This window comes from Stegodyphus dumicola, chromosome X1 (genome assembly GCF_044657685.1).
Source record: "Stegodyphus dumicola isolate Sdum_Otavi_A_Nest chromosome X1, ASM4465768v1".
NCBI classification, from domain to species: domain Eukaryota; kingdom Metazoa; phylum Arthropoda; class Arachnida; order Araneae; family Eresidae; genus Stegodyphus; species Stegodyphus dumicola.
Genome location: NC_140780.1, coordinates 192,214,455 through 192,235,074, shown reverse-complemented (window position 1 = coordinate 192,235,074; position 20,620 = coordinate 192,214,455). Strand labels below are relative to the sequence as shown.

The window sequence follows — 20,620 nt, the reverse complement described above, 5'->3', positions numbered from 1 at the left end:
CAATGAATCTTCATGCAGTTAATGATCTTTTCAGAGGTGTCTGCAGTAATAAAATCCAATTTTGAACAAGAATAGATCTTAAATAATAAAGTGCCTTCAGAAAGAATTACCTAACCTATTGGCTCTTCCTACAGAATTCGACATATACAAAGTAAGGATAAGGTCTAGAAATTTAGATGGCCATTCTATCCACTGATTATTCTCTTCGTCAGAGAAAATAAGTTGAATTCGGTGAGTTACAGCATTGTAGGGATTATTTTAATTTCCTAATGGTTATTTTTAATTTTGAAACTTTTCTTTTACTTTCTTTTTTCCCCAACTACCGTTCCCTGCCGCCAGAATGGTTTGGTTTGGTTTATTTAAATACAGCAAAGCGCACTAGGGCTATCTGCCTATGGGAAGGGAGGTCTTCGTGGAGGACTTTCTAAGGGAAACTGGCTCGTATATACACGTTACACATGGGGAAAACCACTAAAACGCCCATGCAGCCAACCCGTTCGCGGGATTCAAACCTCGGGCGGAACTACCAGTGTTCAGCGAAATTACCGCTCGGCCGCTGGTGGGCCCCTGCCAGAATGAGTTTCCAGTATCACGTTTTATATAAATGAAGTAGAACCAGTATTTATTTAAAGTCTAGGTCACTTCCGTAGGAAAGCTCGGCAGTTCTCAGTACAGCGTGTTTTGCTTTCTGGCCGCTTCGTTGCTTTAAGCCAATCTTACTACTCTCGGCCATATTATCAAGAGTCTGTTAGTATTCGCCGATGAGGTTTAAATAAAGGCCAACTCGGTTATTTCTGTATAGCTTCGGCTAAATTTTAGTTAGCTTAGTTTCTTATTTTCTACTCTACTATGTTAAAGCCCAAGTGGAGGCATTCCTGAAAGCCCGAGAGGAGCCAACTGTGAAATATTCTCTGAGTAAAACAAAAGAGTAGTTTAACCCTTTTTTGAACTTTGTCTTGTAGTTTTTAGAAGTCCAGCGAGTAGTCGCTACACTCTGCTCCAAGGATTTTAGTAGCCAAGGAAAATCATTTCAACTAGAATCCTATAGCCTTGTCAATAAAAATCAGCTAAGTCTGTTCACTAAAAAGAAAAATAAGCTGCCAGAATGTCATCATTTTAGTGTTTTACTTTCACGTTATGTTCCTCGAACATAAGAGTGAGTACATTGAGTGGTATCATACATGCCGTCCTGTATGATACCACTCAATATTAAGGAGCAGTTTTACTTACAGCTGCTGCGTTTTGTTATGACTGATGGGGTGACAGAATGTCTTTGGTTTCGTCAGGTAAAACCTAGTGAAGAATCAGTTTATTCCCACTGTCTTGACAGAGGCCCATTGCTGTTATGTTGAGGATTGCTGCTCACGACATTTGGAAAGGCGAGCATTCCTGTGCCAGAAAATGAGGAAGACTGTCATCACTGGAAATCAATAGTAGAGATCCTGATTGTAATTCTCTATAAGCAGTTTGTTTTAGTAACCTTGTTGCACAGGCAGAGTCACCTCAAGAGAAAGAATTATTTGGCTGTCTGAGCTAGGCACTTAATTGCAGTTCATAGTCTTCATGAGATGTCATTATTTATGGTTGACCTTCGTCTGATCTGGCACTGCTGCCAATTTCTTGGCATTATTTCCGCAAATAACAATCCTCTTTTCGTACTATCTAGACTAAAATACCCTCTTACGTGAAAGAGAAATTTATTCCCGCAAATTTTCTCAACAACCTTCTCAATGAGGTGTCTCACTGCAACAGTTTTAGCTCTGGACAGGGGGGGGCAAATATATTTTCTTTTAGCTTTTTCTTGCTCGAAGATCAGCTACATCATGCTCCCGATAACTTTAATAAAAATTTGTATACATAGGAATTTAATCTTTTACTTTCATTTCATTTTGTTATTGACAATATTCTATATTATTTATCCTTAATAAAGCAACATTGAGACAAAACTGACTCGAATCCAAGCAGTATGTTTTGAGATACTATGAAATTCATGTTTACTACCTTAATTTTTTCCAGAGTGCACTTACTTAGTTATATATAGTATTATTATGATTATAAACTTTAAAAAAATGAATTCTGGAAAACATGATATAGTATAGTCAATATCACAAATCGCGTTGATATGTTTAGCGATATATTTATTCTTTATTGATAAGATAAAAAATTCAAAATTTTAATGCTTTACCTTCGGAAACAACAGTATAAGTTAAAGCAAATCCTTCCTCAAAATTAAAATCACGATGATCTTCTGGTTCTGTATGGTAAATAATTGTCATGGGACCTTTCGTATAGAAGGAGATTTGTTCTTCTAAATCGAACTTGAAATGGTAGAGTATTGTAGGAGATAATGCAACATCTGAGTGGAATACCTAGAAAAATTAGAAGCAGAGTTAAGGTATCAATAGTAGGCACTTAAGAGCTTTCAACCAGATGACCAAATACTATCGAAATGTCAGAGAATTTTAAAGTAGTTTTTTTATAATAATTTGTTATTTTCTTAACTATCACAATAAATCGCAAACAAATGCTAAGTTTTATGTACAATTTAAAATCTTTAACTTATTTATGTTCCATTAGTGGGCGTATTAAATTTCTGACACGCTGGTTATGGGCTCATCTGATACGGATCGCTCAAATACACAATAATCGAAAAGATCAATTTCCTTCCCCTTTCAATGGAACAGTGAGAAACTACATGTTACCCACACTTTCCTACTTTCCTCAATATATAAGATGCTTGATTCTTGCCTTGGCCGGGGCGTTCTTTAGATCAAGCATCTGGTCAATCTTTCCAGAGAATCTTTGCATGACAATATCTGTCAATTAATTGTTAATTGGACAGGTGACTGGAGGCGTGCGATTTTCAACGATGAATCCCGATTCAGTCTCAGTGCTGATGACCAACGCACACACGTGTGGAGGCGGCCAAGCCAGAGCGGCAAACGGAGATTATGCAAGGTGTGAAAGTGTGGGGAGCGATTTGTTGGGACACATGGATCACCTCTACTGGTACATCAAGGCACTATGAAGGCTCGCAGTTACATGGACGACATTTTAACGCCGGGTGTACTGCCATTTTAAAAAATAGTATAAAAATAGTATAGTAAAAACACGGAAATCATAGATTAATCGCTGGCTAATTGTGGGAGAAGCTTACCGCTGCTTCACACCAGTCTTCTGCTCGTGACTTCACTGACCAGTGTGCCGCTCGTGCTCCAACCTTATTCTTCGAGATGGCGTTGGCTCAGCTCTCATTACAGTTACATTACAGTTACGCACAGCAGTGGGTTCAAACCAACACGCTCGCATTACAGATTTATGACTGACAGATATCGCCTGTATTTGGGAACAAAGAACTGCTTAATCTCACAATCGCCGAAATATTAATGAAGAATCCAGTGTATCCGTGCACACAATCCACTACACGCTTTTAGATACAAGTTCCAGTAGTCGCAAATTCGTTTAGATACTCGGTTATATACTCCCGCCACCGAGAGGGTATAGTGGTTAGGGAGCCTACTGCAGTAACAAAGGGCCCGGGTTCGAATCCTTGAGAAGGCATGGATGTTTGCAAATGTATAGTGTCTTTGCGGCATGGGGATTCTCTAAATATATTTCGAGTCGAAATTTATCTCGTGTGGTTTGGTAGTAGGGGAGAAGGATAGGAGACCCTCGGACCAAACCCCCGCGGTGCTGTCCCTGAAAATTGGAGTGAGAGTGGAAGTCTAACCTCCTTGAGGCTCTAGCAACCATTCTTCCATGAATTACATGGAAACAACAACAACAACAGCCTATACTCAAACGCGTTCATTTTCGCAAATGTTTGCAGTGGGCACGTAATAATCAATAAGGGCAAGGCTATCCATGATTTAAATATAAGATGAGAAATTGGATATGTGAATTTGCCAAAATGCCTCAAATAAGTAATGTCCTCTCTCTCATGAGAATGCTTTATAGGGTGTTCGCTTTATGTGTAATGATTTGAGCAGTAGTTTGTTGATTAGTATTTGAAACCATTATCATTATAAGACTAACTATGATATTTCGTAGCTACTTGCATATCGTAACTGTGAAGGACAGCTGTTTATAATGAATGTTTACCTGCAGGGAGTGAGACTTTTTATCAAGAGAGTGTTTTCTATCACAATGAGAAGAAGATTAAGAATTCATTATTGGACCATGTGGAGGACATTTCTTTATTACAGTGTCCCTAAATTCATCTGGCACTTGTCTTATCGAACATTTGTGGTTTTGAGTTCCCAAACTGTTATGAGAAGTTACATCCAAATCACGAAATTCACGGGAACTGAGCGATTTTTCTATGCGGTTATAATATCAAATATTAACATGATCATTCCTTGTCAAATAAGAGTTCTTACGCCTGTAAAAGAAGCGACATTAAGTAAATTCATTTTAACGTTTTGTCTGGTAGTTTGTATATAAAAGTAACCAAAAAGTAAGTGTTGTAAAAAAAGTAAGTGTTGATGTATATAAAAGTAACCAACTTTTGAAAAAAAAACTTTTCCTTATCATGTGAAACAATCAGCATTCTGTTAAGGTGTTTGCTTTACGTGGACGTTTATTTATCGATATATGAAAATCTATCCAATTTGTAGTAGGGAAACCAAGGAGATGGGACACAAGGGGAGTTCTATGAGGGGTTATGTGTATGCGTGAAACATCATTTACAATTGCTTTCCAGCATTCTACTGCTATTAACGGTAAACAAATAAATAAAAAATCTGAAAGCTTTCAGATTTTATATTACGCCGAATGAGAGCGGTTTTTTTTTTTTTTTCCATTTACATATAAATACACGTTTCGAGAGCATTTGGGACTTTGGGAGAGCTCTTTGGACTAAAAATATTTAAATCTTCGGACTAAAAATATTTAAAAACAGTATATCTGTAGAATTTCCGAGAGACAGACTCGCAAGCTGGAAATAAAAATATTTTATTCCGTACAGTGTGTTTACACTGCTCGCTTGGAAATCGTTTACTTTCTTAACAAAAAATTCGTTAAAGTTTAAAAATATGGCATAGATAATAAAACAAATTCTAAAATCAAGATTCGAGCTTCCAGATGCTCATATTCGAGTGGAGGATTACGTTATTCAGAATATAATTTCTCTAGGTGCATTTGATGGATAATCCAGTGACGTGATACCTCTACTGGTGATTTCTCTAGGTATCGTTGTTTTTTTCACAATGGGAGAAACATACATACATTCATGCAGATTCTTCATTATTTAATGTCTTTAAATATAATACATGGCGATAATATTTGGTGGCAACAATTTTGAAACAACTAACAATTTGAAAAGTGGCACTGTTGTTTACAGTGATTCGACACAAAATGCCATTTCGAGAATCATAGCCTTTCTAGGCTAACGCCCCTTTTGTCTAAAAACTCTTTCCTTCTTTTAAAGTATGGTCTCGATACTTTTTGAGGAAAACGCGAGAAGTACATATTAATTTTTAAGACAAAAGACTTTTTGATTTTAAATATATTTATTTACACTAGGTAAGCTAATTAATTCCATTATTATATCAGGCTTGACTGATAAAATAACTGGATGCAATCTTCTTACTTAAAAGAATATTATACCGTTCATATCGGAGACTTGTCTTCTTTCTCAGTTTTAAAGAATAGTACGTCAGGGAAATATTTTCAATTTTGTTTGGTTTTTTATAAATGCTTTTGATTTAGACTATTCGTCAGCTAAATTAAAAAATTTATCCAAATATTTAACAATACTGTTTGCGGAATCAAGAATTCTTGCAAAATTAAAATTTTTGCTTCTGTGTTCTTATCTTCAAAATAAAAAAAAATTCGATTTTTCACATGAAAAACGATTTCACATTGGCAAGTTTCAAAACATTTTCAGCACTGCACAAAGAAATGGAATCTGAATAAAGTATGCTTACTTTTATATAATCTTCACATATGTATTCCTTACTGGGTCTAAAGTCTATTTTTCGAACGCTGAGAACAATACCCTTCCCAGCTGGGGCCTTAATAACGATAGTACAATGTTTACTGGGCTTATATGGAGGATGAGCTGTTGCTTTTAATGTTCCGGCAGGATTCAGTTTTGAAGTATCGACTATAACAGTTTCACTTCCCCTTTTGCAATGATCTTCCACTATAACTGAAAAATAATAAATAAGAAATATATTTTAATGTTGAAAAATAAAGTTGAGTTGTCAAACAAAACGAAAGTTTTTAAAATTGCCATATTCACCATGTTATGCCCCATTGAAATTCGAATGTTATTTAAAGTTTTTATCCTGTGTGGCTGTTGTTTCTGTTCACCGATAGTTTTGGACGCTTGTCTACGATCACTGGATCTTATCAGTTATAGCGCGTACAGTATTGACTCAAGGGAAAAAACAAACAAACAAACAAACAAACAAACAAACAAAAAAAAAAAAAAAAAAAAAAAAAAAACGGTATCGTCTACCACCTTTAACTTTACGGAGAAAACCATTCTGTGGCCCTCGGTTCATACAAAGAACGTTTCTATGTGACAATACATATTCTTTGGTTCATACGTGGTCGAGTACATTTGATTTCATTGAGAGGGGACAAATCTTCAATCAGCTTCAGACCCAGTCATAGTACAAACTAGGCCTACGTGTACATCACGCAGGCCCTCGTAATGCAGACAAGTGACGTAGTTTTAAAGTTCTAGGAATATTTATTCCACCACGTTTTCCTATTGTTTCGCTGTGTGGCGTAGCTAGAGATTATTTTCCCGCTCGGAGCAGTCCCTGAATTTACCGCCCTTCTTAATATACAAACAAATAACTAAAAAAGTGACATAGAGGGAAAGAAACTTAAGTTTATTTTTGAAGAAAAATTTTAATTCTAATATTTTAAAATTATAAGCTTTTTTTTTTTTTTTTTTTTTTTTTTTTTTTGTTCTCGAAACCCTCCATGACATCGTAGAGGTCTACTTGATTGCTCCAGTGGTTATAATATAGGCATAAAGAAGGATTGCTTAGATGCATAAATATTTAATAGCTTTTCAGTACTTCTTGCATGCAAAATGAGCATTTTTTTTTTTGTTCTAAAATAGCTTTTAAATGATTTTTATTTAGAAAATTCATCTCATAACCAGCAGCGCTTATAGTAATTATGACAGAAAGTTTGTAATAGTATTGCAATATTTGGAACTTTTTCTGAAGATTGTAATTTAAAATAAACTGCAAAAATTTAAAAGGACCGTATTTTCATGGTGCATGAGAAATTGCTGTGGTAGCAGTAGGCTGACTGACAGGCAGACCAAATTAATTTGCTGTGCTAATGAATGTCTTTCGAAAAAGAGATAGTGTTTTAAGTTAACTGTAGTTTGCGAAAATTCCGAATTATGAAGCTGCTTTTTATAAAAAAAGTTATTTAATAATACTTGAAAAACTTTTTTAGTATTATAATTTTTATTTTACAAAAATTTCAATTATGTATATTTTACACCAACAGCGATGTATCGTTATTTGTAATCCCTTTATAAAAAGGATATTATTTACCACGCTGTATTTGAAATTTATAAGATATCCACAAATAATTTCAATCGAATTAAGGTATTCCATTAATTAATCGGATATCTAAATGATAAAAGCGATCTGAGTGATCTATGAAAACATTATAGATATTAAGTTTTGTGATACTGAATAAAATTTACTGATTTTGAAAAACGATAAGAATAAATTAAATTTTGGTGCACTAGAACATACACTAACCTGCAAGAAAATTTTAAAACATTGTTCCAAAGAAACTTTCAAATCCCGCGAATGGGCTGGCTGCATGGGTGTTTCCGTGGTTTTGCTCATGTGTAACGTGTATACGATCCAGTTTTCCTTAGAAAGTCCTCCACGAAGGCATTCCTCCCCTTAGGCAGATAGCCCTCGAAGCTTTACCATAATCACACACACTTTCGCCACCGAATGCTTTTGTGTTGTAGATGGAAGCATGTTCGGTTAGCAGTCAGGAGTTCCAAGTCTCAAGGAGTCAGGAGTCAAGTTAGAAGTTCGGGCAGGCGTTCAAGTCTCGGCCGTATTTCCTGCTTCAATAACAATTTAGTTGCCCACAAACGTACTGCTTTATATTGGCTTTAATTTTATGAATCTAGAAGTCTCAGTTGAAGTTACTGATAGTCCACATTTCGTACTAAGTTTTACTACCTCCTGTATTATTTATCTCATATAATGTTGAAGACTATGATGATACGCTTGTGATTTGATCTAAGTATTGACTATAAATGTCTTAATTACAAAATTAAAAAGAAATCTGATCGTCGTTGATCAGCATGGATACACTGATATATGTATATTTAAAACAAATGCTGATTTCAACATTTTTAACTGGAAAATAAGATAAACTTATCTGTAGAAACTTAGGAAACTTAAGGCGTCTGAATTTCGTGACAGGTAGCTTAAACGTAATAAGCTGAACTTAATTTCAAATAAACTAAGCACCTTACCTGTTTAATCTTCTTGAATGTAGTCGAATTATTGCCCTGTCTTTAACTTAGATTCCAGCAATTGTAAGTAAATAAAGTCATTCAAGTTTATTTGTACTATGAGCTGACAGTTTATAAACTGAATTACATTAATGAAACTTAAAATTTCAAATTTCGCTTCTTGAAGCCGAGCATAAACAGCTCTTCAAACATTTCCAAACCAAGTAGTAGACCAGAAATTAAGAATGAGTGCTAACGTAATACTTAACCATATCAGAACTCACCAAACCCAGTTAGCCTATTCAGTTCAGCGGGTAAAGTATGAGATTTGCAGCATGAGACTGACTTTTTACTCAGATTTACAAATGAAGTTCCCAACACTCACTCTAAACTGATATTCTAATTTGTTACTTAGCCTCGCTTAATTTCTACTTCTAATGGAGCTGATGGAAAAAGTGCAGGAAAATTTCACATTGCCATTTATTTTTATTTATATACAGAGTCATAACATTTATAGATGTTGCGTAAAAGCAACTGATTTAAGTTTTTTTTTTGTTGTTTGAGAGATAAAACGACATTTTAGTTTTGAAAACAAAGTTGGAATAATTGAAATAGTTCTATTATTAAATTGGTGTATCATTTAATTTATTTGCTTCTTTAGCTTAGCTTTTTAGTATCTGCGTTGTTTCTTTTAGTTCTATTTTGAAAGAAATGGAAATTACTGTAAATACAAGACCTTTTTTAATTTTTTACTGCTTTGAAATGGTCTTAATATCTAATTTCTTAAGTACATTTTTCTTTTTTATTTAGGACTCGAATTATAAGAGACAATTTTTATTCATTTATTTTGTTGCAATTTGTTCTTTTTTTTTTCTAATTTGTATTTTCCTTTTCACTTGTACTCAGTTTTATTGCATATACACACGTATCAGCAACGATACATGGAGAATTTCATTATTAAATATCATACTTTCATTTCGAAGGATTACTGCTTCGCAAAGCAACTACGTTACATTGTAAATGATTATAAATTAAGTAAAGCACGTGAACGTCAGCTTATCTGTGTGAAAAGAATTTTCTAGTGCAGCAGAAATTTGTTACAATAGTTTCTTATCTGGAAAGCTGAGCAGGGACGATAAACACGGAAAGTGAAAGTATCGAAAACTGAAGTAACAACGGGATAAAAATTTCTTGACAATGGGAAAGAATTGATCCTTTTATTTACTTTTGGCGATATGACTGTGCAACTAAATGTTAAAAGCTGAGCAGAATTTGTAAGTCTAGTTTTAAGAAAAAACTGATTTTGGAGTGAGGTAAATGAAAACAATATTTTTGGAAGAGTTTTAGAGACATTCTGAAGCCTTTATATCTTCTCATTTTGCTATAAAGGAGTGTTTCAAATATTTATGGGCATAATGTATTCATTGCACTTTTCAGTTTGTTCAAATCGTCATAAGAAACCGTTAATTTATTTGAATGTAGAAAGAAGAATAAAAGGGAAATTTTGTTGCATCAGTTATACAAATTAAAAAAAATATTAAAGTGTGATTTTCGTTTCAAGTGCACATCATTAAGAAAATATATAGAGCATTTTGACTACTGAGGAGAATTATAACCTTTTGCAGCCCAACATTCCTCGCTTCTTTTCAGTCTGTCAAAGGGTTCCCGAAGAAGTGTAATTCGCAGGAAGACTGATACTGGCTGGAAGTTTATCGGGATGCATTATCTAAATATGCATGAAATATGGAAGCTTCCAGTGCAAACGTGGATGCTTCTATTTGCACAAACGTGTGCCTTTTATATATCCAAAGAGCTTATTCACTGTTTCATACGCAGGATCTCTTCACATTAGACGAAACAGTCTAGCAGCTGAGTTCTGTGAGGAGGTACGTTTTCGCCTATGACACAGCTCTGAAAAGTCTAATATTAGGTTTTATCATTTCGCTTTGCATATTTGAGCCCTAAACCTCTGTCTAATATACGGAGTGTGTCCATTCAGCAATATGCCTCCCCAAACTATATCTCCACCATAGTCAAAATACTTTATTTGCGTATTTCTGTTGGGCTTTGTAAGGTTTATTTATGTTAATTAACCAGTAATTTTATGTTTTGAATCTTTATTGTTACCTCTCTCCAGACCCGCGCCGACAATAGGTGCGAGGTCGTGCGGCGCCCGACGGCGCCGAATGAAAAGGCGCCGGGCAATCATTAAAACAAACGGTTCGTCTCGCTGCCTGTCTGAACAGAAAAATTCTTTTCTTATTTGAACGCCCCTCCGGGTTCGACTCAGGTAAAACCTGGGAAGCTACTGATTAGGATCTATACCTAGGCAGTCTCGGCCACGGGTGTTTAAAATTAATCTCCGCAGGACTGGAGTCATCGCTAGCGATGGCCATATGGTGTTCTCGTCCGTTCCGTGGTTGTGGTTGAGCTATATAGTCAGATGTTCATGGTTGTCCAGGGCGAAACACCCCCGTCGGTGGAGTTGGTGAATTCAGCGAGCCTTTAAACTGCTTGAGGTTTCCGGTGGACACCTGAAGCTTCAAGACTACATATTCATAGCCTTCCTTGGTTTTCCCCCTGGGGGGCGCATAAAGCCGACATCTGTATACCATGACGTAGTGTTAGCAGGCCGGATTGGTGGCCTGGTATGCCTGACAGTGTTTAAGTGACTTCATTTTGCTGTCCGAGGTTGGGGCTCCTGTTGATGGCAGATGTTTTTACCATCTCTCCAGAACAGGGACGTTGAATGTGAGTTGCTGAGTATTCCTGTCGACTCAGTCTTAGATCGTCGACTTGATAGATAGGTTAGCGGCCCCTTGGATCGCCTCTAGGGGTTGGGGTGTTTAACTATGTTAAGGCAGCCTCGAGATTGCCAGATCTGAGTGCTCCTTCTTCTTAGCACACTGTCTTATTTGACCGAAAGTTATAACCAGGGCAGGAGTTCGTCTCTAGTGTTCTCTTCTGTCTTATTTGAATGTGAAAATACGTGATGCCGATGCGTATGTAAGGGTAGACGCATTCGACAAAATGCTTAATCCTTATTTTGTATATTTTGTATCTATTGTTGCAATAGTAGTAATTTGTGCAACATTTATCTTTTTTGTGATTGCTTGTTGTTATTGTCTTTTTACATAAAAAAAAGGCAAGTGCAGTTACATATTATGTTAAATTTAGGTTAACTTTTTAATTCGGAAAAGCAATGATTTGAGCATAATTACTCGGAAACTGTTTACCTCATGTTTGAACAATTGTCGTTTCTACACACTTTAAAAAATTATTATTTCTTTCGAATAACTTGTTACTGGAACCACGGAAGGCTAAGTTTTGTTTGGTTAAAAACTCAACGGCATAGTTAATTCTTTCAAGAACATTGCGCCAATGCTTAGCCTCTTTTTTTTAATAAATTTTGAAATTCCGAATCAACAGGTTTATTCTTTCGTGATCATTCTAAGAAATCGAACCGAAGATTTAGATTCAGGAAATACATTTTATTTTTTTTCATGAAGTTTTATGTGCTTATTTAAGTGGTTCCATTCGTCAAATTCAGAACTACTCAGAATTGCTTTGCTAAAACTGTTAAAAAATTTACAAATAAAAAAAACAATAAACATAATTTTTTTTCAGCAGAATTTAGCACCCTTTTAACTCTTTCGTTGTTTGGCAAGATTCGACAAAAGTACATCTAAAAAAATTTACGTCCATTTTTGTCTTTTGAGAAACCGAAACTCGAAACCAGGATATCCAGGACCATTTTCTATTAAGGCTTGAACTTGGAATGGCAATACTGGACTTGGGCATAATACGGAATCGTCAGGCACAAGAGAATGCGTATGTACTGCAGAAAGTTTAGATTTCACTAGTATTTCTTCTGTTTTTCGACCGGCTGCATTGAAGTTAAAGGTAATTCCCGAGTGAAAACAATTTCTAACTCTTTCTGATTATTAGTTCCTTTTGGCAATTTGAATGGCAGCTGAGACGTTGATGGACAACTAGTGCTAGTAGCGTCAGCTTGGGTAATCTCTGGGTTTTGGAAAAACTAAATAATTTTAAAGTTCTAGTTTATAAAGTCTTCCACTCGTTTTTTTTTTTTTTCCTTCATTGCATTCTGATCTTCAGGCAATTTTTTCTGTTTATCTTCTGACATCTGGGGAAAAGTGAAAACAGGAAAAGTGGAAATAAAAATAAAAGGAGAAAATAACTATTATAAGAACTATTGCGTAAAACACTTCTTGTTAAGAACACTCGAAGAGTCACTGTTTGAAATATTTTCCCTTACTTCTGAAAAACTGAGTATATCTTAAAACCATTGCTTGGAAAATATATGAACTATTAGATTAATACCAAATAATTGAAGGAGGTGGTAGTACTTTTTTTGCTTATTAAAGTAAATAAATCAAATTTAAAGTATGCACGTCATGAAATAACGGAACATTTTCCTTCGGTTTTCCATATAGCTAAAAATCGGAAAATCGCCATTTTTTGATTTCGGAATACCTTGTATATTTTTATTTCTTCAAATCTCAGATAGGTATATTTTAAATTCAGTGGCACTCCGTAAATATATCAATTCTTTCTTCTCAAAAGATAATAATTTTTAGTTTAATAAGCAAATGGTTCATGTAAAAAAACATTTTTCGAGTAATTATGCTCAAATCGTCGCTTTTCTGAATTAAAAAGCTAACCTAAGTTTAACATAATTTGTAACTGCGCTTACCCTTTTTATGTAGAAAAATAACTAGAAAGCCCAGCGGTCATACGAAATGACCGCTATTCTAGCTATTATAAATTGTAATTAAAATGATTTGTGGAAAGGTGTCTGCTAATTCAAACTGAATTACCCAGGGCAGGCGGTGAGGACGCCCCTTTGCTTACTGCCCCACGGGATTTTCTCCTTCTACTTCCTTAATTGCTTAAAGTAGAGTGCAATGAAGGAAACCACTGGCGGTATATTTCTTAAGAGCCACCGCTCGCTCAATAAATAAGTGTAATTTAAATAATAAAATGTTAATTCACATGTCAAAATTAAAAATGATGGAAAGATTTACACAAGAAATGTTGTGTGCAGAGATCTCTTTGTACGCAACATTTCTGGTGTAGATCTTTCCATCATTTTTAAGCTGGCCTTGCAAAGGACCATCAATTAGTTTTAATTTTACGTCCGTTCTTTCACGAACTCTTGAACAGGCAACATAAAGTTGACCATGTCCAAATGCAGGCTCAGGTAAAAAAAAATGCCAACACGCTTAAGCGTTTGGCCCTGAGACTTATTGATGGTCATAGCAAAGGCAAGTTTTACGGGAAATTGTCTACGTCTCAATTGAAACGGCAACTTCACCCCCATTGGCTTGTACAGTTACGTAAGCAAACAATAAACTATCAGCGACAAACAGACACTTAAGCCGCATAAAGATATTTATTTGTTTTTTCATCGTTGCCGGTTTTTGACGGTTGTATATTTCCGAATTCTATTATATATAAATGTTAAATTTATTTATTAAATGTTAAATGCACGTGCATTATTAATTTATTAATTTTTGCGGCTTAGCTTTCTCATAATATTCGTAACATGCACGGGGAATAAAACAATTTACAGTTACGCAAGCAACCAATAAACTGTCGGCGACAAACATTTAAGCCGCTTAGATAGATACATAAGAATAACAACAATCAATCACAAAAAAAAAAAAAAAAAAAAAAAAAAAAAAAAAAAAAAAAACACAAAAAAGATAAATGTTGCACAAATTGCTACGATTGCAACAGTAGACACAAAATAAGAACTAAGCAATTTGTCGATCGCGTCTACGGAGCAGCATCTACCCTTACATACGCATCGGCATCATGTACTTTCGTTCACATATATTTACAAGATCGGCTCAACTTATGCCAAAAACTGCAAAAAGCATTAACTGATAAAATCAAAACGATATAAATACTATAGATCTTATGCATGAACTGCAGTTTTGCAAACTTTTGGAGGAAATGTAGCATTCGCAGTTGAAACTCTATAAGTTACATCGTTGTAAACAACATAGCGGTGTGCAAAAAAGAATTTTGGATATATCCCTAGATATTAACCCTAGAGCATTTTTTATATCCTCTTGTAATCACAGTTTGAGTCTTGTAGTAAACTACGCTGAGAACAACAATTTATTCAGCGCAAACTTAGTAGATATCTAAATTAATTTGTTTTTAATTTTAAGATAATAACTACTGCTCAGCAATATATTTGGTATCCAATGCGTTTAGTGTATTATTTCGCTTCGCTTGCAGTGTTACGTTTTCATAACATGTTGTTGTTGACTAATGCTTACTTGTCTGACTATAGTCAGCCTAAGCCCACGAAATTCCTAGTGGCAAGGAGTGCAAGATACGCCTGTCGTTGGCAATAGCCTTGAGCACCTTACAGATAACAGTGCGATTTAGCTCCGTTTCACTCACAATTTTGATGGAGGTCATCTTGGGGGGACGGGTCCGAGCGTCTTCACCTCTCTTCCCCTCCCACCGACCTATCGAGAGGACTTTTGCCTCGCATATTTAGAGTTTCCCCATGCCGCACGGACACAATACATTTACAAACATCCATGCCTTCTTCAAGATTTGAACCCCGGCCCTTCGGCCCAGCAGTCAGCAACGCTAACCACTATACAGGTTGGGCGACTTTTTCTAATATAATTGTATGTATAATTCTTCAATAAATATGTTTGGGCGTGGGTTTTAACAAAGCACAAAATGTTTGCATAGTTAGACAATTTAAAAGATAAAATGTATTTTTTTTTTTTTTTGGGTTATTGAAGACCATAAGCAATGTCCCTTTAATATCGTCACTGCATAAAGGCGCTCGCTAAGCATTTGCACGACGGCGCCGATTAGGCTTGGCGCGGGCCTGCCTCTCTCTTTCCGTTTTCCTGTCAGAATGCAAATTAGCTCAAATTTAGTATATAAGTGAAGGTTTGAGATTCTTTGGAAAGAGCTTGTTCTGCTTGCTGAAGGCCACGTTACTAGTTTCACATTTTAAAGTAAGCGTTCCTGTCTTCGGGCTTGCTTTATTCTTGCTGATGATTTCACGCCGGTGTAAGTTTAAGAACAAACTTTCGCTTTTAAATTTCTCTGAGTATCTTTTGGTTGATAGATTCTTAGATTTAGTTTTAATTTAAAATTCTACTTTGAGTTCTTTCCATAACTGCTGGCTGATTTGTAAGCACGAGATGTGCCTTCTGTTCAACTTACTTAGTTTTAAATCAAATGGTCTTTCACACACTTCTTATGTTTCTGTTTCATATTAGACAATGCGATAAGTCGCGTGCGTTGTGTACAGAGAATTTGCCACAAGTTGCATTTAGCAAAAGGCATATTCTCTGCAAACTGTTAAAATTTCCTTCCAGAGAAGAATTTCAGAGAGCTACATTATAAGAGGAATCGAGATTTAAATTTAAATAGAATATCAGTTAAGAGATTCAGAATCCAGTTTCTGTTTGTAATTTAAATGGACGATATTCTTCACAGGTAGGAATACATCATAAACTTGTAGGAATTGTGCCAGGAACTAAGTGTAACTTGAAGCAAATCCTTAAATAGATGTGAAAGCGACTTATCGCTATGTCTAAGATGAAACAGATCATAAGAAGGGTGTAAAAGACCCTTTTATTCAGAACTTAAAGTAATTTAATATAAGGCACTTCTTGTGCTTACAAACCAGCCAGCATTTATGGCGTAACTGAAAAGATAAGGAATTCAAATTTAAAATCAAGTTAAATCTTAAGCTAGCCCACCAAGCTACACAGGAATGAATAACGCGCAAGTTGGCTCAAACCTATATCAGCGTGACAAGCATTATTGGCAAGAACAATGCAAAGCAAAATATAGACTGTTATAGTAGAATTTCGTCTAGTAGCGTGGTCTTCAGCAGGCAGAACACACTTTCACTAAACGGTCTAAAACCTCCCTTTACATACTATCTCTTTCTACCTCATTTGAACACGCGCGAACTAAAAATTAGCATTCTGGCAGGAAAACGAAAAGGCAGAATGACCATAAAGATAATTAACATTGAATAACTAGTTAGAAAAAAAGTAAATAATTCCCTTACATTTTTCCCTGCCAGAATTTAAGTACTCGCAACGAGGTCTTTAACGACCTCTTTTAAAACCTTAAATTTTATCTTACAAAGAACCAACTTCTTACAATCAAAATAACTTATAAGTATCTTAATTCTAATCTTAAATATCTGTATTGGGAAGAGGTGAATCTCCCTCAAATAGTTTTCTCCAATTGACATTCACAGTAAATCAAATGCTGCTCTCCTTCCAGTCATCCAGCATCCAGTCCGTACCTAGAATATCAATTTAATCTAAAGAGTGTGGATAAGCACCAACTATTTACGTACAGAGCTACTTCAAACACGCATTATAAACTCGGAACTAACTCTCCTACTACAAACTCTTAAAACCGCTGCTTAAATACCGATTGCGAAATCACTTAGAATTTGCACACACGTCATTAAAATTACGTTCTGGCAGAAAACTGAAATCAGGAGGGAAAGAAGAGTTTCTAGAACTAAAAATAATTTGTTAGAATAAAATAAGGTTTTTATAGTCCTAAATAAGGTTTCTCAAGGCACTGGTAATACTTGAGGACTTAATACTGTACAAGCAGAATGCAAGGTAACAGGAAGTTGAGTACTAATGAGTTAATACAGAAAACCACTGAATGTTTATTACAATACAGAGATTGCTGAAAAATTTCTTGAAACGCACTAAATGTTCCAGGAGACACTAATGAAGGCATAGAATGTAAATAAAGGAAATAAACGGATTAAATAGGTTAATTAATTAGTGGATAATTAATTAATGTGTAAAGAATTTCAAAGCTAGTGTTGTAGGATTCCTTACTCTTTGTGTCTAAATGAACGTTGAGGAACCTAGTGAATTGTTTAGCGACTTATAGCTGAGTTCGAATAACTAAAAATGTAGACTCAAGAAGGGTTAAACTACCCATTATTTCACTCAAATAAGAATAACGGGCTTAAACTCAGAATAAGAAATAAGATCTAAACTATAAATAAATCAGACTTAGCTGAAGCTAAAACACAAGTATCTAAAACGTAGTTAGCCCTCAATTTAAGTTATCCGACCACGTTCGGAGCACTTTTTTTCCAAAAAGCAATATAAGTATACTATAAACACATTTTCTCATTTATTATCTACAAAGATTAATGATGGAATATCGAAATTTAATATATACCATTATTATCCTACCAAAAATATTAAATTTATGTGAAATTTTAAACAAATTTTAAAATAATTTGAAACATTCTATATGAGAAAATATTAAAGTTATGTTAAAAAAGTCATACAATAATAAATTACATGGTTTTATCTAGGGAATGACACATAATTTTAAGGATATCTTACAAACTAAAAAAAATTCAGAATTTGGAAAAGTTTTTTATGAGATTTTCGATAAATTCATGATGTCATTATTTAAATAAGAGGCCACAATTTAAAAAATATTTAGCATATAAATATTCTGGTACGTCATTCCCTAGATAACTATATATAGATTAAGCATACAAATTTTCATAATAAAATAATAATAATCTGATTTATCTTGCACCGTGTAGGCAAGTTTTTTAGAAAAAATAGATCTTGAAAAAAATGCATTTAAAGTTTAAAATGCTATTTTTTTATTATTAAATTTCCCCCCGAATACCTAAAGCTCCCCATATCTATAGTTTATACCTTCCTTTTGTCCAACTTTATCTGTTTCACTGTTTATATTCAGCCTATTTGTTTTATGTGGAAATTTTTAATCTGGTAGTGAGTGATATTTTGATTTACTTATTTGCTCCATGTCGAGCTTACTAAATCTTTCGACTGCATATTCATAATGTTGCATACCTATACAATTGAAAATATCTAGTAAGCCTAAAAGCCCTTTGTCAAAGTGTATAACAGCCATATAGGCCACCAGTTTAAGAGTTTGTAATCCCACAATGGCATCAATCTGTATAAATTTCCAAAAAATGTAATTAAAATTTGGTTTGCATTTTGTGTCTTTATTTATGTTCGATGTTATGCAAATTGTATTTCTTTCTTTGTACCGAGGAGCGGCGCAGACGCAAATTTGTTAGGTTTTTAAAGCTCGCGGTTAGAGCTTCGAGGTTGCTGTGAATTACTGGAGTTTCAAATAGGCGGAGGTTCTTCTGAGTTTGTGCTGGTAAGCCGCCACTGAAGTCGGAGTTTGTGTGGTCTTCGCCGTTCCTCAACTAACTTACTATTTGAAAGTCAATAAAGAAGTTTCGGTCAACGTTAGGAGTCTGAGGTTTTTTGGGTTCTATACTGAAGTAATATCAAGTTAATTTACAGTCCACTATTTTTAAACAACGGAACGTACAATTTATAAGCTCTTTTATAAAAGCTTCTCTTCACATAGTTTTATAAATCCACTCTGAAGAATACTAATTAAATCTTTGGCAGTTCTTTGGATTTGTTTGTGTACACTTTTCCTACTGATACAGCTCGCTGATATTTACAAAAAATGTCTGGTCCATCTGGGCACTGACCATGCATAGGTAGTTTTGCACTAGAGAAAACGTGAAAAAATGGAGCAATTACAGCACTTTCCATTCAATGTTCCCGATTGTAACTCCATTTTGAAGTTTGTCAGAAAGACATCCATTAATTAGATCCCTCCATCAAGATATTTTTGTTTTACCTTCAGTTTTTTAACTTTGGAACGTGGCTTCTGAATATGACTTATGCGTTCATATTTGGTGACATTATTTAAACATAAACATCTTTCACGTCATAAATCACTTTCAAAAACATTTCCTGCTGATGAGAAACATTTTAATTTTAGTTCATTCAATGGGAATTGCTTTATTAACATTATTCTCAATTTCATTTGCAACCCGTTTCATAAATTAGTTCCTTACGCATTTACATTTACAAAAACTGCTTCGATTTTTTTATCACCCTTTATTATACTTTTAACTCGGATGTTATTAAAAATAATCGAATGCTAAGATAAATCTAATTGCAGTATGCGATGTTTAAAATCAAATCAAACTCATATGCTAGCCAGGACATCCGCTTTCAACAGGTAATTAATAAAAATATTGCATTTTATTGGAAATAATTTCACGTTCCTGCACAGATTACAGATTCTAAGGATAAAAGTCCTTACATTACATTTCAAAGGTAAAAAATTGCTTATCTCTATTTCTAGTTCTTTTCACCCCTTGAATGCGCACTTTCGGTGACTTTAATGCCCATTTCCTGTTTTTGCGTCTTTATGAAATCCTTAATATCTCGGTTTCTAATTAACGTAAAAACAAAAGCAGACCAGTTTTGGGAAGCTAAATAGACAATCTATCCAATGAACAAATAAAAGAAGCAATTTTTTTGCCAAAATTGGCCTTTTCAACGTGTTCGGATACCCTAAACTAGCCGGCGAATATCAAAAAGCAAGTAATAATACGGCCTAGCGGTATTCAAGAGAGATCTAGCCCGAAGGCAAACACGCGCTATTCAGGATTCCTAGCTCTTTCTCACGAAGTAAGTTCAACCTTCCTTAATACTTCTTTTAACTTCTTCATTTGCATTCAACGCTATTCTGAAAACTTATTCTGGTAGGAAGTTGTAAGTGGAAACAAGAATTGATAGGAAAGGTTATCCAAATTAAAATAACTCTTATAAAATTAAAATATACCTTACAGTGTCGTTAGATAGGAAAATGGCAAACGAGTTCAACAGTATTAACTTGAGAACTCCGAATCAGTTAGAGTTAAGTAATAAGGGAAATAGGAAGTTTAAAGAAGTTAATAACGGATTAATAATTGAGGGGGGGCAGTAAGGAAGTAGACTAAAAGATGAATATCTATGGAGAGAAATTCCTGATAGGTTATGAATAGGTTAGTTAGAGCGCTGGTAAGCCTAAATAGGAAGCAAGAAAACTGAGAAATAAAATGAAATTGAAAGTAATTAAACCTAATTCAAATGAATTTTACGAGAAAATTAAAGGGACTAGAAAAAAGGGAGCTACGGAATGATATTGGTGATTACATGGGCTGTCTAAAATAAAAAATTGGATCTTAGGATAAAATTATAGACTGAGGGGCTTATTACTATTAAACTGGAGGGGCCTATAAGAGGGTTG

At 34.7% G+C, this 20,620-nt stretch overlaps 1 protein-coding gene across 1 annotated transcript in view; it reads right to left on the bottom strand.

Moving 5' to 3' along the window:
- The window catches only part of LOC118181936 (uncharacterized), a 59,680-nt gene that overhangs the window by 17,722 nt on the left and 21,338 nt on the right, over nucleotides 1-20,620 (bottom strand). Inside the window, exons 2-3 of the mRNA XM_035351172.2 lie at nucleotides 5,928-6,151; nucleotides 2,186-2,369 (exon numbers count right to left, since the gene is read on the bottom strand). Coding sequence (XP_035207063.1) covers nucleotides 2,186-2,369; nucleotides 5,928-6,151 — 408 coding nt within the window. The remainder of the gene's footprint in view (nucleotides 1-2,185; nucleotides 2,370-5,927; nucleotides 6,152-20,620) is intronic.